Below are 18,562 nucleotides of genomic sequence, written 5' to 3' on the forward strand. Positions count from 1 at the left end.
AGAGGGAGCTCTTCTTAATATTTTGACACCAAAATCATGTCGATACACCTTACCGACTGCGAGTAAAGCCACCCACGCTTTAACTTGACAGACTGTACGTTCAGTTGGCTCTAATCAATTCTGACATTTGTGGCCCTTTTCGTGTTCAATCCTTAGGCGGCGCAAAGCACTTCGTACGTTTATCGATGACAAGATCCGACTTTTCAAAGTTACAGTGATTATTACAATCGGGTTTGCCATCAAGCCTATGAGCTGAAGCAATTAACGCAGCCGCTTCTATTCTAAATCGAAGCCCTACGAAAGCGTTAAACGGGAAAACACCTTTCAAAATGTGAAATGGTCTGAAACCGCATGTAGAATGAATAGAATTAATAGAAACTTTATTTTCTGTAACGCTGTTTTTGGGCGTCTGCTCACTTTGCATTGGCTTCGACGCTAAAGCGTTGTGCTGCCTTACCAGTAGTGGTGCAGGCAGTTCTGTAAAAGATTTTGTACGGATTTTTATTCAATAATTTTTAACGAATCCTAAAATTTGCGATTGGTCTTATTCCACTTAATCGAATTGTTCATATTTATGTTTTTGAGGTCTTTGAATTGAAATCTAATGTTGAATTTTCAATTTCAATATGGCTGACATGAATTATTGAAAATTCTCGGCCCTTGGCAAAATCAATGATACTTACGAATTTGAGATCGCTGGATCGAAATATGATGTTGGATGTGAGCTGAATAAAGGATGATGTCCTATACTTTTTTGATAATTTTCTTCCATTGCATTCTATACTCTAATTCGAATATCAAAAATCCAACCTCCGATTTTAATTCAGCGACGACAAAAACTGAAGTACCACCAATTTTATCAAGATCCGAACATTTTTAATAATTAGTGTGCGGCATAATGGATCCCCATTTTTAATTTTGAAAATCCATCTACATATTTGGTTTCGTCGACCCCAAAAACATTTACTATGATTAATTAAGTTAACCAATTACAGAAAATTCGGGGGGGGGGGGGGGGTTACTGGCTTTCCCATAAATCATCACAGAATTCTATCAAATTTCCACAATTTTTGAAACCTTGTATGAATTTCCAAACATTATATAAACAATTTTTTCTCCTTTGTTATATAAGCGCTGTTATCGGGTATACTATAAAAACGAAAAAATCTACAGCATTTTATCGAGAGAGAAAATTCGATATTTATTCCTTATAAGAATATGTATTTTTTAAATTTATAATTCAAAATTCTTTTGAAAGGTCTTTAATGGCCGACGGTTTAAATTTTTTTCCAAAGTCGCAACAATTTTTCTTTAGTTAAAAAAAAAAGATTATATACTTACGCGTCTGTGTTGTTTGCTTTGGCAGGTCTTCTGAAGCGTTAATGAATCCTGGTGGTGGTGGTGGTGTAGGCATAACTGTAAAATATAATATAGGGATTTTTATTCCCGAATTTTTTTAAACAATTCAAAATTTACTATTTGCGCAAACTAAAAATAGGTTAAATGTAATAACCCACAAATGTATTATAATATATCAATTTCTATACATATTAGAAATTGTAGCTTGAGCTACTGCGTATGCGTCCAGCTTAACTGTCAAAAAAGTTACCGGTGAATTACTACACATTTCCATAAATTTTCGTAAAAGCCCATATATTCTCATAGATTTCTACACTACCGTATAGTAAAATTCGACAAATTCGGCTAATTTTACGAATTTCAATGAATTTCCATAAATTTAACTTATTTCTAAAAAAATCGACATTTTTCCTGGAGAAAAAAATTACGCAATAAATCTTCTTATAAGAATTTGTACATTTTAATTTAAAATTTAAAACTTGTTTTGAGAGACTTTCAGGGGCCAATGCCGTTCAGTGAGAACGATTTATTGGCGCTTTGGCCAAAATCTCAATTCAAAAAAACTACTCGCAAATGACGTCTTAAACTACCTGTCGGCTATTGGCAAACTTAAGATTTTAATTTCCAACGCCGGCTATTTTTCGCCAACACTTGCATTTTCATAAAAATATTTATTTGGGTTCAGACTATCCCAAAAATAGGAGGCAGGCAAGAGCAAGGCTTGCACCATGCTACCATTTAGGCGTGACACATGCTTTAGCCATATATATACAAATCTACTGCCATGATTGACCCATGCAAACTTTTTTCACGCAGGAGGCTTCTTTGCCCAGCCGGGCACAGGTTGGATACTAGTGTTTTGGAAAAACTAAATAAGATTAAAATCACCCAAAATCAGTGTAATAGGAAAGAAAACGTTATCGTTATTGTGCTACTTCCGCTGCACTACATTCAACGGTTTTACCTCCTCCAAAAGTTATTCGCGTTTAATGTCGATGCTTTTAGCCATTCTCTTTTATTCTTCTTCGACGTTCCGACCTGTTTAAAGATTTTTTTATCTCCTAGATGTAATATTATTGCATACATGCATCTGTTTTAGATTATTTCGTTTGAGTTTTATTTTATCTGTGGCTGTTAGTTTCGCCGCGATTGTAATCTTTTTACGCAGGTACTTTATTGTCATTAGAGTCTGCATTTTTGTTTAAAATACTTATCATTTAGTAGTTCTGTATATTAATCTTAGATTGTCTTCACTTTTTTATGTTTTAGTTCCTAATTACTTTTTATTTTATTTTTTCCTTTATAGGGAAAAAATTCTTGTTGGAATAATTTGTTGTGGATTAAGTTTTAATTATCACTTATTATGCCGAAGAAATCATATTCTTGTTGATGCAAATTCTTCATTCCAAAGACTCATCCATCATATTTCTAAAAATCAACAATCTTCCAGCGAAGATAATTAGACCTAATAAGATGAATAAAATTTTCTCCTGCATTATTTCTTCTGAATTGATTACATTTCGATTTTAATTTCAGACCTTAAAATTTTTATAAAAAAAATTAACAACGGAAACTATTATTCGAGTTCAAATGCTGGCATCAGCATCCCTACATCGTTCTAGTCGATTTCTAACCAGCCCCTTGGGCCTGTTTTTGCAAATTACAAAAAAATGTGGAAATTTCTTTTCAAATTTTATTTGAAAGCTATTTCATAAGCTGAATTTAATCTTGGTAAAATACTTCGTGAGTTTGTGAAAATTCTTTGATTTTATCAGATGATAAAACATTTTGTAAGAGTAGGTGTGAAAAAATTTACCCTGACAATTTTTCTATTTCTTTACAAAAGTCTGCATCAGTTTTAGTAAGTCTTTTGCTATGGGATCTAGACACACCACGTTCACAAGCTTTAAGTTTTGTGCAATGTGCCAATAACACAGGCCAACAATTCTCAGAACCAGAGACCAGACCTACTATACCCGAAGGTTTTTGCTGCGCTGAATCCGAATCTGGCCTCAGAAAAATTCCATCACCCTCAGTTTTCGAGATATTCTAACCTAAAAGGGTCAAAAACCTATATATAGATTTTTTCGATCGAATACGATCACTTATAAATTGGGCTTATAGCCTCACATATGCTATATAGGGTGTTTTAACGTTGTTACGAAACTGCGAAAATACTTAACTTCAATCAATGATATATTGATGAAAAGAAAAGCTATTTTGAATCTGAAAAATGGATTTCAGAGGGCAAGGGTGCTCCTTTGTGATGCTTTCGCCCGTTTTTGAAAAAAAATTTATTCAAGATGCTATGTTACCTCAAATATAGCAAAAAACGGTGTTTTTTGCACTTTTAGGTTACAATATCTCGAAAACTGAGGGCGATGGAATTTTTCTGAGGTCGGATTCGGAATGCAGCGCAGCAAAAACCTTCGGGTATACTAGGTCTGGTCTATGGTTCCGGACCTTTGTCAAATTTTGTCGGCCTGTGTAATTTTTCACAACAAGATCCAATGACATTTTTATTCACATATATTCTTCAGAGACTTAAGAACTCAATAAATTGACTGCTAAACTTGCAGAATTTAAAAACACGGTGCAAAAATTTAAAAAAAAATGAAATTTCTTTATAATTTTCATACAGAATCGAAATTCAAAAGTTATTTTGAAGACAAAGAAACTTACATTCCTGCGAAAAGCGGAAATCGAAACAGATGAAAGTAAAAAAATTGTTTATGTAGATTACTAAATATTTTTGGAAACACTGTAGACTATTACAAGTTTTTGGAAAAAAACTTTTATCACAAAGATTATACAACCAAGTACATGGGAAAAAACCTTGTGCTAGGCGCTTTGTTTTTTTTCTATTTTTTACGAATCCCAATGTGAAATGCGCACACATGATTGTTACTCACAGCATCTGGTAATTTGTGAGATACCGATTAATTAGTTTTATTGCATTTAACCGCTTCTTTAGCCATAGATCTTTTAGCGATCGAGGTTATACGCAATATACTGGTAGGAGTTTTGGAGAATGGTTTCAGGATGATTTTCCACTTTTGTATTGAAATTGAGAAACTTTTCCCGGTTAGAGATCTGAATAAGAGAGTTGAAGAATCATCTTACGGGGAAAAATAAATTCTTAATCTGCCAAGAAAAATTAGTTTAGATGAAGTAAAACACGAGCGTATTAAAATATCCAAAAGCAAATCACTATGTTCTATCAACAATGTTGGTTTTTTGATAGTACAACTTATTTCATTTGGCAAGAAATATTGGAGAACTGTCATTTTGTTAAACGAAATTTTAGATATTGAAACTTTTTGTGTCTTAAATGGCGGGTTGCTACAGCGGTTACCGTCACTTGTTTACGAATATTTGAGCTGTTGTATGCCTTTGTTTTTAAATGATTTAGACCTAAAGTCTCACATTTTAGTTCATTTCCCGACAATTAAGAAGCTCCTGGGTCCATTTTGTAATTTCTCAACGATGAGATGTGAGCACAAAAATCACGATTCTAAAGTTACGACTCACATTTCTCTAAGTTGTATTAACATTTCCAAGACCCGTTCAACAAAATCATTATCAGTTCTAAATAACAGAATTTTCTGCAATATTCCTGCTGACAAAAACGATCATGAAAGAGGGCCATAGACTGGAAGATGTTTATGGGAAATATATTTTGCAGTATAATTTGTTTCTCTTTTAAAATTGCAAACAACTGTAGGAGTTAGATAATTTGATTACATTGTAGTCAGAAATAAAATGATCAAGGACGATCAACTTATGATAACTAACGAAGCAGAACATCCGTTTTATCTAGTTTAGCTTATGACCTTAAAGGGGATTCGGTATCACGTTTAAAATTAAATGAAAAAGCTTCATACGAATGTTTATTTATTGCTAAAGGATGGGTTTGAACTTTTGACAAATTGTCAGATAGAAAGAAAAAGTATTTTGTAATAAGTAAAAAAATTTTCTTTTTGCGGTTTTCATGCTCGAAAAAAGTACATTGATTATTGTTTACTGTCATATAATTTGTAATGTCATCATAGAAGAACATAATTACCATATACACAAATTCAATAACCACCCATGTCGAAGCATAATTAAGAACAAAATGAAACAACATTGAAGTAAATTTTTTCTTAGCATACATTCAAGTTCTTTTTTCATAAACTATTTCTTCGGGGGAAGATTATGATATACTAAGGGACCAAGTTTTAACACGCAATTCTATAGGACTTTTCGCGAGAAGCACGATTGTGAAAGTTCAAAAAATAATCTTTGTTAGTGAACAAAAAATGGTTGCAAACATTTTTTTCAAATCGCCTATCACTGATCCTTGGATACCAACTTTTCAAGCTCTTAATTCAAATACTATAACTTTATTTTCAATTCTTTTATATATCATACCCACTTGTAACTTCATCATTATATTCACAATAAAGATAATACACGTCATTATGAAATTGCATATTTTTATCATTTTTCATCATTTGCTATTGACATTAAAAAAGCGAAGGTAAGGCAGAAAATTGTGGGGAGACGATCACCCGGTTTGCCATAAATTATGATAGATTTCTAAGTGTCAGCGATTTTAATTCTATTTTTCTTTTCTGAATAACGGCTATTTTTCTTTTAGTTCGAAAAATTATTATATACTTACACCTGTAATGTGTTTGCATTGGTAGCCCTGATAAATCGTGTTCGAGTCGTGCTCGTGGTCCTCGTGTATCTGCATCTGCAGAATATAAATTAGGGGTTTTCAGTCAAGAATTATTTTAACGAATGCCAAAAATTTGTATTGGTGTAAGCTGAAGGTAGCTTAAATATAATTCTGGATTCAGCTAATAGTAGCCAAGCTAAGAAATTTCGATGAAATAAATATATATTTTGTGAATCTAAGTACCCTGGTTTGTGTACTTTTCCAGTATTATGATTATTTCGACATCTAATTGTTTTCTTGAAATATTGAATGAAAATTTATAGTATAATTAGAATACAACAATTAAAGATTGTTGTATTCTAATTAAGTATCTTTGTGGTACTCTGTCTTAGTTTTTTCATAACAAATATTCGCTACATTGGATCCGTCAGTTTGAATTTGTAGCTTTTGGCGTAGAATCTTAAATCATATATACTAAAAACCTGCTTACACCAAGTTTCGAAAAAATAGATATAAATTTAACAACTCCGACAACAATATTGGATAACTCATTTTGAATTTTTCAATTTTTATACTAACTCTGAAGCCGCGTCACCAAAACTCCTATTATTTTGAATTTCAGACAAATGCATGCAAATTTAAGAACCCCTATGTATCAAGCACACTTCATACGTCCAGCATAACAACAGCGAAGTTATTACATGTTACCAGTAAACTACCATCAAAATCTCAAATTTAACAAATTACAGAAAATTTTATTCATCGCTTGAGCTACTGCGTACGTGTCCAGCAGTACTGTTATTGAAAGTTACCGGTGAATTACTTAACATTTACATAGGTTTCTGTCAATGCCCATATATTCTAAACAAATTCTATGCATTATCATAAATTTCGACATACTCCGCATACTCCGCATACTTCGCATATTTTAATAAATGTTTAAAAATTGTATATATTTCTACAAACAAATTTTTTTTCTTGAGAAACGGGTTCTTTAGAATAAAATTTACATTTTTTTGCGTTTGAAAATTAGTCCATGCCTATTTGCTGAAAGACTTGAAAATTTACACAATCTGCCGACGCATCATTAAATTTCGAAGTTGCTTTGGGATACAAGAATCAAGCATTTTAATAATTAAAAACCAAGGATAACACCAAATAACATGTTTTATGGGTTCAGAAAACAAGACGATGAGAATGGTCATCAAGTGACCCATCTTCTATAAATAGTCATTGGTCGCTTCCTGAGGATCGTCGTCGCGCCCCCATCCAACGGAAGCCCCCATCCAACTACTTCCACAGAAGCCCTTGATGCGCTGCCGTTTCGAACACGAGACGGAAGTGACCACAAATTCTCTGGACAAGATGGCCTTTCGCAAAATTTGTAGCGAATTTCCCGGAAATAAGAGCAGTAACCCGATATCACCTTGAAGAACGAAGGCCTCAGATTATTGAGGGTGAACTTTATCCGCAGAAGAATCACCAACTGAAGAATATCCGAGGTTAAGACTACATTTCGCGGGTAACACCAGGGTACAGAAGCTAAAAAGAGGATCAAATGGACACTATAAATGTATAGAGACGTGAGCAGATCTCACTGTCGGACAAAGGGAAGAGGAAGAACCCTCATACGCTAACAATATAGTCTTCATGTCGTGCTGGCCCAAATAGTGACTGAAACACAACTTGCTAATCAATTAAGATCGATTAGGCGGCGCCGCCTTGTATTCGAGTTTTAACTAAGAAAGATTGAAAAAAGCTGCAACAAGAACTAGCGGAACCTGTGGAGCAACCTGGAAACGCGTTGGAAGAGAGGGTCTATACACACGTAACAGGACACGCTGCGGACGAATAGTATTTCGATCTACGGGGTGTAGATGATCTCGGTGAAGAAAGTCTGCATCTTCTTGTGTGATTGACTGATGCCATCCTGGAGTTCGCAGATCAGAAACCATCAATGAGAAATAGAATGCCGAAATGTAGTTTCAACACGAACTTTTTCCGGTTATTTGGACGATTAAACACCGAGATAGTACCTCTGTTCTTCTAGCTGGATATTGGTATGCTGCAGGTGCAGACAATTGCATATTGCGCTGCGGCTGTTTACGCCAGGAGTATGATAATAAAACTGAGAGGCTAGACTACTAACAACAACGACCCAAGATAGATATCATATCCTCTATGGAAGTTTCGACTTCAAGGCGAGATTATTAATATAAGAGCAAAACTGGGACAATTTTATCAATTTACCCACATAACATAGGCTCAAAAACATCTGCGCATCTACTGTGAAAATTAATGCTAGCGATAGTAAGAACGAATGACAGCAGGACTTTTTTGGCAGAAGAAAAAAGTTTCTATCGCGGACTTACTGATGGATAAAACAAGGCTACAAATTATTTTAAACCACCTAGAGCCGAGAAAATGGCCAGATATTGACTCAGCATCTAAGGTATTTATAGGTCAAGTCTACTAACCACGACGTGACTCTCATCTAGAAAAGGATGGAGCGGCACGCTTGCCTGGGATGAATATTACATGAATTTAGGCCTCTGATGCAACTCATACCCTAAATAGGACTAATAACTAGAAAGTGCCGATTTTGGGTAGGGTGCACTGCTTCTGGAACAAATGCTTGACGGATTTACACCAGGCCCTAGCAGGGACCCTTCAAAACATCTTGGAGAACCCAGATCACTTGCCCTTATTTATGAAGAATTGCATAACGTTTGTGGTAACTGAAAAGTGTCCAGCGACTATTATTTCTGACTTTGTCTATAAATATTAAAAGGCGAACGATTCTCTCTCTGACTACAATGACTACCAACATACGTTACCTTCAATACCCTTCGAGCATTTACTTGCGATCCTTCAGAGATATTAGATCTATTCAAGCATCATCTACTTGCTGGATCACGCTATCCACTCGTGATGAACAAGGCTTAAATATTTTACTCGTAGGATAATAAGGGACATATAGTCCTCGCTCCTTAAACGAAAAATCTTTTAACATGATTCATTCAGCGCACTATCGTGTATTTCACCATTGAGCTGACTCAGTTGGATAATCAGCAACACGTCCTATGCGTTCAAAATTGAGGTGGAAGTTGTTAAGTCTCAAATCATTCACCTGCTATAAATTAGCGGTATAAGGGTTTCTGTAAGCTCAGAGTCGAATGTAAACAGACCACTTAACTTCTTACTTCTATTCTCGTATGACGTCAGGATGTTGCTGGGATTGGACAAATGCAAAACTCTACATTTTTCCTCATAAAGAGATCATTTTTGCACTGATACCAGACGACCGTGTTCTGATTGTGAAGATGATTGATGAATAATCGTATAGTTATCTTGAAATATTGTGGGTGAGGGATTCCTCTCCACTCTGCAACTGAAGAGGCACTTTAGACTGCTTTTTTGGGTCACCTTAGACTGCCTTTTACGCCTGGCCTCGGTGTGAGGAACATCGCAAAGGCATTTAACACCTACACAATTTTCCTCTGAACGTACTGCCCTTGTTTAATCAACTGCTTCATGACTGAAGAGGCTTAATAGTATTATCCTCGTAAAAATGCCTGAAAACCAAATTCACCACGAAAAGACAGTTGTGGAAAGAGTAGTTTTGCCACGCAAGTTTAGCGGATTGTGTGACTCTCAGGTTACGCAATTGCGCAAATATCTTCAAAACAGGACTAGCATCTTACTCTACTAGTACATCTGTATTGTTGACCTGCATATGCGCTTTAAAATTGCAGCTCTTGACTTTCAGAACATTTGGTTTCTCAATGCTAAACAGCTAGCTCTTCAGTGGCGAGGTAAAAAGCTGCAAAAGCAACATCCCCAAACGTTAGATCTTCGTTGCATGGGTAGTGATCCTTAAAACCTTTACTTAAGGCAAAGGAAACTCTTTCCGTAGACGGAAAGATTTGTCATGGACGTCCAGGACAGGCTAATCAAAATGAGAAATTTCCAAAAACACATCCTTCATATGGCGGCAGTTATTGACAGAATATGTCCTTCTGGAGATCCTAATGAGAGCATCGATCGCATTATTGATAGCTGTGCGATGCTTGCCTTGCAAGAATACACGCGAAGAAATAATGATGTTACTGGGATCGTTCGCCAATAAATTGTCTCAACCGTGCGCAACACGTGAGAATAATAGACATCATCTTTCCGATTAACAATAACATAAGGCTTCCATATACGATATAGGTCCTATAGACGATCTCTCTAGTATGAAAAATGGATTCCTAGAAACGGGCTCTCCAGAATGAATGTTGAAACCCTATAAACGGGCTCTTTACGTTAAATATTGGAAGCCTATATGGTTCTCCAGTGTGTATAATCGTGAATCATGGCAAAATACGCAAGCAGAATATAAAGTTCCGAAACAACGACTTACAACAACGACTCTACTAATCACTCGCCGCGTCACCAACTTGTTTATTAACTAATAATGTTGGTTTCAACCAAGCATCCAATAATAACTGTTTTCTCCTCCAACGATTTCGGTCGCTGTTTAAGTACAACAGCAGTAAAAAACGAACGCCGTTTAATAAGAAAAATGTATTGGTGGTTAAGGAGTAAAATTTAGATCTTCGTATGCATCCCAGCTTTTTCAGTTATTTAAAAAATTTATAATATACTAACGTGGATCACTATAAATTGGTTGAGCAGAGCCTCCGAATCGTCCTTGAATCGCAGCGTGATCTGATATTTGAAAATCCCGTCTTTTACGCCACTCCTTTGCTCTTTGATCTCCATGTGGTAGCTGATCACTTCCATCTGTAAGATATAGTACCGGGTTTGTATTTACGGATTTTTTAACGAATCTCACAAATTTGCTAATGGCGCGAGATAAAGGGAAGCCAAATATAATCCCAAAGTCATTTAAAAAACGCAGGTTCCAAATTTCTATTCTGTAATTATGTTTTCAGAATCTAGGCTTTTTATAAAATTCCATAAATCACCATAAATTTCCACAAGTTTCCGTACATTTGTACAATTTATAGAAATGTTTGATAATTTATGAAATGTGTGGAAATTTATAGTAATTTATGAGTAAATTTTGAAAAGAGTTCTGCCGAATGATAGTTGCTGGAAAAGTGATCACCTGAATGGACAACTACAAAGAAAACTGAAATTGATCGTTTTGGAAACGTACTAGCAGCATCAAAAGTCGAACTTTCAGATAGGACGGTGCGAAAACGAATTCGTCAGTTAGCTCAGTGACTGACAACTTCGAGTTAATCAACCTAGGCATGGGCCCAGCAGAACTGTTAAGTGGATAAGAATTTTAAAAAGTGATGAGAAATAAATGCCTTTAACAATAATATTATCAAGATCGTGCTACTTGTTATTGTTGCTGATTTATATAATTTTTTAATGAACCGATGCTGATTTTTTCCTATTCTACGCACAAAATCACATTTTTTCTTATGTGATTCTGTATCTTTTTTCATATATTCCAAAGTTTGGCCGCAAAGTGGAATTTGGGTGATTTTACATAATTTTTTGTGCAAGCAAAATTTGATTTTTCGATTTTTCAAAAAATTCAAAAAATTATTTAAAAAGTCGTGTAAAGAATTCAAAAAGCAACGTTTATTTGCCCTTGAATTTTTTCGCATTGTGCATTGTTTGACTTTGAGACCATCTAAATCCGAAAAAGAGGTGTTTACGAAAGTGTCTCTCTGCCTGTGTGTGCCTGCGTGCGTCCGTAGATGTTTAGTTTGTAAGCACGATAACTTCCAAAAGAATTGACAAATTGGATCAGCCTTTGGTATACCCTTTTAGTGTCCTACAATAAAGGTCAAGTTCGTTAGCCAGCCATACTGGATACAAATTTTAAAAGGAAGCGTATTTTGAAAATTTTTCACACCGCTTTTTTCAAGCTACAAAAATTATAGTAATTAAACAGACAAAAAATTCATTTTGATGATTTTTTTTATCAAACCAAAATTTTCCAGAGTTATAGCATTTACAAAATTCCAAAAAAAACACGAAAATCAACATTTGAAGCCAAGAACGCACGATATGAAAAAAAGGCAAAAAAAGAAAAATGCTTCTTTTTGAATGTTCTACAAGATTATCCCAACGAGTTTTAAATTTTCTTGAAAAACCGAAAATTCAAATTTTGACAGAATAACCAAATAGTGGAAAATAAAAATTAAATTTTGCGGTTAAACTGTGCAAAATAGTTGAAAAGATGTTGAGACAAAAATTGTACATTTAAGAAAGATCTGCAGATTTTTAGTGCATCAATTTTTTATTGCATGCTTATTTTGTGTTTTAATTGTAGTTTTAGTCGTAGCCGCTAGTGTTCTTACCCTAGATTTTAAGATTTTTGACTTATTTGTAGGACAGGCACGACGAAATGCAGAAATATGTTTTTAAATTAGCTGAGCCTGGATTCATGTAAATCTAAAAATTCTAATACAAATTTGGAAAAAGTAACTGGTAATATAATTTCAGTTTTGAAATTGACACAAAACACTTATTTCCCTCAATCGTTTTTTAAAAGTATAGGAACTTCAAAACTTTTTCACCATCTTTTGCTGCTTCATATAGGGCCAAAATAATTCTCACAGCTCCTATTATTTCCCATCATACCCATTCAATCTGTTCACCTTTCTTGCTGCTCTCCAATCTCCTCTCATCCTTTTACTACTTCCTCTCAATCCCTCTCCATCACATCTCTCAATTCACTATTATTCTCCTATTTTTACACCAGCCCTCTCCAACCCATTTCAAGATTTGTATTATAGTGGTCAAACTTACCGCTAGAATTCATAAAAACCACGAGGGGAAGAAGCACAGTTTCAAGAAGGATTTTCATTCTTCTTTTTAGAGTTTGTAAAACATAACTGATAAATCTATTCAGTCGACGTGGTGTGAAAGCAATAGAAAATCTTATCAGCCCGAACAAGCTATCGCAGACAGCGTTTCATAGACCTTGGTATCTTTCCTTCTACCGCACCCGGAAAAATGTGTCTATTTATGTTCACCTTGTAAGTCTGAAAGATACCTAAATTCTAAGAGGCACGGAACTACTGAGATAACAAAATATATTTTAAAATCTATCAAAAAAGAAAAAATTAAAATTTGACAATGGCTTATTAAATTTAAAATGTTGTAACAGGCTTATGATGGTTACTGTCTAATATATCGAAGTCATTTTTTGTTAGAGTTGGATTTTTATATTTTGGAATAGTTTCTGCACGGGGCTGTCCCGATATCATCAGTCAAAGACGCATTTTATAGTGTAATCAACTGAACTGATGAGAGCAGTGTGCCCCGACATATTGGACAAAGCCTGGTTTTTATGTTATCATTGACGGACTGCGTTGCAGCCGAATACAGGATGATAATTATAATTACAGGAAACATAACATTTCTACCAAAATAAAATAATTTTTTAACGGAAAACACGATTTTTGATAAAACAATTTAACTTTCAACCACAAAAGATTCTTTAATCGAAAACGAACTAAACTTTGAACTGAAGTGTTTAATTTTTAGCTAAAATAATGAATATTCAAGAAGAACAAGATTAATTTTTTAATATCAAGTTAATCTTTCAAACAAATACTGGAGTGTGCAATTAAAATAAATAAATTTCCTACAAACGATTTCATAGTTGATATTTCTAATAAGACAAGATTTTAACTAAAAATTGAAATCAGTCTTGGTAATTATAAAGATAACATATTTTTTAAGATGAGATTTTCAACAGAATAGTTTAATTTAAAAAAAAATATCTTCACCTTTCTCAGAAAAGATGTATTTTTTATGCAAAAACTACCGGGATAATTTCATAGAAGAACAATACCTTATAAAAACCTTAAGGGTAGTTATATATCATTACTGAACGCCCTGCAGTTGTCAAATTAAAAAAAAATTATGTCTGCCAAGCTCTATAAAATGACAAGAGATTCTTAATCGAGATTTACTGACATCTTTTTAAGAAACATCACCATCGTCAATATCCATTTTTAGTAAACGGAACTAAGTAAATAATTTTTCTAATATATGAATAACAATTTAATTGCAAACAGTTTCTACTGATCATTATTTAGGTCACTGTATTCAATAATTTTATAATGTATTGAGCAGTTGATTTTCCATGACAGATAATAATTACAGAGTGTCTATTCGACCAGAATTCTTGACGAATAGCCCTACTGACTCGGAACGACTATTCTTCCAGAATTCGGGATAAATTTCCTGGCACAGCTAACGGCTATTTGTCCAGAAATTTTGCAGGAATAGAATATTTACTTTGATTCAAATTATCATTGTGTATAGAGATCGGATATTTTTTGCCAGAAATGAATTTATTAATCCGGCCAGTTTTAACATGAGGGAAACTTCTTTTCTGGATAAACCTTTTTCTGCTCTAACTAAATTTTACTATATAATTTAAAAATTAGGGATATTAATTTGTAAATACATACACAAATTGGCATACAATTAGGAGCAACAAACACACTGAAAAGGGAAGAACAAAAATTGTGAATTTTTCCGCCGTCTTAAAAAAACTCGAGTTTGAAATATTCGTTATAGGCCATACATAGTTTGGTGACAAATATTTTCAATTGTATGATATCTCAGGTAACAGTGTTCAAAAACTTTAAAAACCTTAAAAAATACGTTTTAGCGAATGGTCACAGAGGAGTGATTGGTCACATCTAGAACCCTTTTTCTAGCTACCCCTTTACAGAATTACGTTTTAGCGACTGGTCACAGAAGAGGGATTGGTCACATCTCAAACCCCGTTTCCAGTTCCCTTTTGAAAGAAATACGTTATAGCAATTGGTCAAGGAAGAGTGATTGATCACATCTTGAATTACTTTTCCTGCTCCCCACATAAAAAATTCAGGAATATTTATTTGTAAATATATACACAAATTAAGTAACTCTTTATTTTGTTAAATCTATTAAATTGATTAAGAACATCATTATTCTTGTCAAAGTTGTGAAAAAAATTAAGTTTCGTTTCCTACAATTGGTATTTCTGCTTGGCCCCTAGAGTCCAGAAATCTTTCCAGTTGACGTCACAGCATAAAATTTGGAGTTACTGACAATAAACATATCCTCAACTGTCTGAAGATTTTATTTGATTTCATAAAATGATTTTGTATGATGTTTTAAGTCAAAGTAAGTATTTTTTTGCTACGAATTTGGGAACGAATAGCCACCCGATATGTGTGGGCTAATCTTCAAGAATGCTGGACAAATAACCGTTTCGAGACAGGTGGTCTATTCGTCCGGAATTCTGGACACCTAGACACAGCCTAATAATTAATCTCGAAATTTAAATTAACTTGATCATTAACAAAGATATCAAAATGTTACATCATCAAAAGACACGGGATCAATGTCATTCGTATTAATTATACTTTTTGTGGGTTTTCAGCCGCTAATTTTTCACAGAGTTCTGTTCTAGATTTGTAAAATTTTCTCTGTTTTATATTTTCCTTATTTTCAATCCAAACTGACAATTATTTAGCCATCTTAAAAAGTAATTCTACTTACATAAGTAACAACTGGGAAAAGCTTATAACATTCAAATAATTACAAGTTTTATTTTACAGAGTCGATTGGAGGAAAGTGCAAAAACGTAGTAGAAAATTACTAATTCAAATGGACGAGATATGTTCTCTAATTAAAAGTTAGAGGATAACTGTTTGCTTGACACAAAGGAATATATTTTATTAGAAGCGTGCTTAATAATTTAAAATAGGTTATTAAAGTCGAAAACGTGAATAATATGAAAGTCTAAAACAAAGACGCAATACTATGTCATTGTTGACTCTATTATCACAGGAAGTCGGTTATGTTGTAAAATTTGTCAGCGTCACGTAGCCTGCCTCAAATTTATGAACATTTGCCTCTGCTTGTTTACACAAAGTTTGGAAGAAAAATAACTTTTTTAATTTTAAAATAACAAGAAATAAATAAGCTTAAAATTAGGTATACACATTCAGGGCCTCCTAACGCTACTTTTAAACAGAGTTTTATTTTCGATTTACAAAATTGGTTTCGGTTGTACGTTTTTCTAATTTATTAGAGAAAATTGAAATTATATAGCGATCTTTGTAAAAATGATTTTCCTAGAATAAGAATGAATTTGAATATATCCTCATCATTTTTTAAAATAACGTTCAGAAGGCCAATATTGATAAAATTATTAATATTTCAACTTAAAAAGGATTTATTTTCATTTGCTCGCTTTTTTCAAACAAAAATATTTTATTGATAGTGAAAAACAACTACCTGCTCAATAAAGAAGAATTTGAAATGTTAACCTGACGTTGTCCGTATCCGGTACTAAAAAATTGCTGTCTTATTTTTTGCACAAAGTTACACAATGTCAGAATTTTTGTTATATACAATAGATTTATGGGCTTTACATTATTTATGAATATCGAGGATCCTCATATGTCTTATTTCCACAGAATTCTGTTTTTGATTTTCAACCTTTTTACGGCTTCACATATTTTTATTGTTCTACAGAAAATAAAAAATTGTTAAAACATTGTGTATTTATGAAAAATGTATTGTATAAAATAATTGGAATACATAATGGCAAATAAATAATGCGAGAAAATTTAACGCAAGAAAAAAGTTTGATCATGCGTCAAAGACAATAAGAAAACATTTTTTTATCTATAGTGGCTATTGAGGGTCTCTTTTTATAAAAGTTGTCATAAGCAACGAAGCAAGAGCGTTTATGAGGAATAAACAATGTCATTAATAGTAGGTATAGATTTTGCAACCTTTTTAAGGGGGTATTCCTATATAGATCGCGCAAAATCTAAGAAAACTTTGGGAATTTTTTGTAACAAAACTATTCAATGTTTTTACCTTAAATTTGGACTGATATTTATTGACGTTTCATAAAACTAAAAAAATTTTTTAATGCAAAATGTTAATAAAAAATCGTTTTTTTATGTTATTATAAGATGTATATCTCGTCCATATACCTATTTTCATAGCAGGGAAAAATTATTCCATAAAATGACAGAAAAGAAAAATTCTTAAATTTTTATTTTTTATTGTTTATGCAAATAAGTCATTGAATAATAATTTTGTACAAAAACAAAGAGTTTGAAATTTTAACAGAGTACTCTTGAAATGTTATACTTTCGATTTGTACAATAAAAAAATCGATTTTTTACGAAAAAACGGGTTCAACCACAACAAATTTCAAGAAGCGAACAGTTTCATATTCGCTCTGAGATGATTGCTAGGAATAATGTTATAAATATTTTTTGTTCAGAAATAATTAAATTGATGAAAAATAGTTTAGACAATAACTGACCAAGCTTTCGGATGAATGACCAAGATATTCGTAATCAGAAGACTTTTTTACCTTTAATTCGCAAACATTAAAAAAAACGTATTTTACAGACTTGCGACCTAATCTTGACTTTTAAACGAAAAATGTAATTTATTAACTAAAATGATGAAGTTTGACTCTTGAATACTGCTCCTTTTTCACGATTACTGTGATACCATTCTCCATATCCAACTATGCCTTCCTTAACAACGTACGAAGATTTGGAGGATCCGGTTGGACAGGTTACTGGTTAAACCTAAACATCTAACTCTTTACGTGCTCAAGAATGGTTAGGCATAAATTCATTTTTCCCCACTGATTGAAAATCCGTGCTAATCGAACAGCAAGTATGCTGCCGTTAGCTGTTTTGGTCGAGACGAACGTTTAGGTTGCAACTTATCTTCATTCTGGTTCTGTTCAATCTGCCCTGTTGATACAATTGTTATTTCTTCTCGGGCGAGCGTTTCGAGTTTAAAGATCTCGTGTTCTTTAATCCAACGGAAACTGGCCCAGGCTTGCGTTTAAAAGGCTTTAGTGCTGCAGGAATTGAATAGGTGACTTTATTGTTTAGTCCTATCTTTGAACTGTCATTGCAGCATTAACAGGTTCACCATAATCCTCAGCATAAAGAAGCTTGTTCATTAGTCAATACTCCACCAACGCTAATCCTTTTTTCACTTTTTCAAACGAAGAAGTAAAAAGGATCTCCTGAACAATGACATAGTGTGATGTAAATCACGCAATATGCTCTCTCCATCACTCAGCTTTAGAACAATTAACTTATCATCTGGATCTTGAGACAACAATAGTTCATTTAAGACAGATCCAGTTACCGATATCCCCGCAACCAACTTAATCTGGGCTAGGAATTGATAATTGTGCTTCCTGATTTGCTTATCGTCTATCGTGGCCGAAATTTTAGGGTTATTTTGTAAAGCTTGCATAAGCTGATAATATTTTATTGGAAGATAGGTAGTCGGTAGTTCTTGATGTACCCTTTTTTTACAAACTCGCCGGAGAAGTGTAGTGTATCATTCTTAAAGAGCTTTATGAACCTATGGGTAATACAGTCGCAGAGTCAATTACGTCATCGCCTAAAAACTTCAGCACTTTATCTAAAGGAATAGGATTAACGATCTCATCCACTAGAAGCTGGACTTCATCACCTTGTTAAAATGAACCATCATTTAAGG

General features: G+C 33.6%; 1 protein-coding gene across 5 annotated transcripts in view; it reads right to left on the reverse strand.

The window, feature by feature from the left end:
- LOC117169510 overlaps positions 1–12,906 on the reverse strand; it is a 20,689-nt gene extending 7,783 nt beyond the window's left edge. For 4 of the 5 annotated variants that reach the window (XR_004466668.1, XM_033355926.1, XM_033355923.1 and 1 more), the window contains exons 1-4: positions 12,806–12,906; positions 10,679–10,813; positions 6,026–6,100; positions 1,342–1,416 (exon numbers count right to left, since the gene is read on the reverse strand). Coding sequence is in view for 4 of the 5 variants with exons in the window: in XM_033355926.1 (XP_033211817.1) it covers positions 1,342–1,416; positions 6,026–6,100; positions 10,679–10,813; positions 12,806–12,863 (343 nt within the window). In the remaining variant the exon portion in view is untranslated. The remainder of the gene's footprint in view (positions 1–1,341; positions 1,417–6,025; positions 6,101–10,678; positions 10,814–12,805) is intronic. The other variant, XM_033355924.1, reaches the window with a different exon arrangement.
- Between the last annotated feature and the right edge of the window lie 5,656 nt (positions 12,907–18,562).

Source organism: Belonocnema kinseyi, chromosome 3, assembly GCF_010883055.1.
Source record: "Belonocnema kinseyi isolate 2016_QV_RU_SX_M_011 chromosome 3, B_treatae_v1, whole genome shotgun sequence".
NCBI classification, from domain to species: Eukaryota; Metazoa; Arthropoda; class Insecta; order Hymenoptera; family Cynipidae; genus Belonocnema; species Belonocnema kinseyi.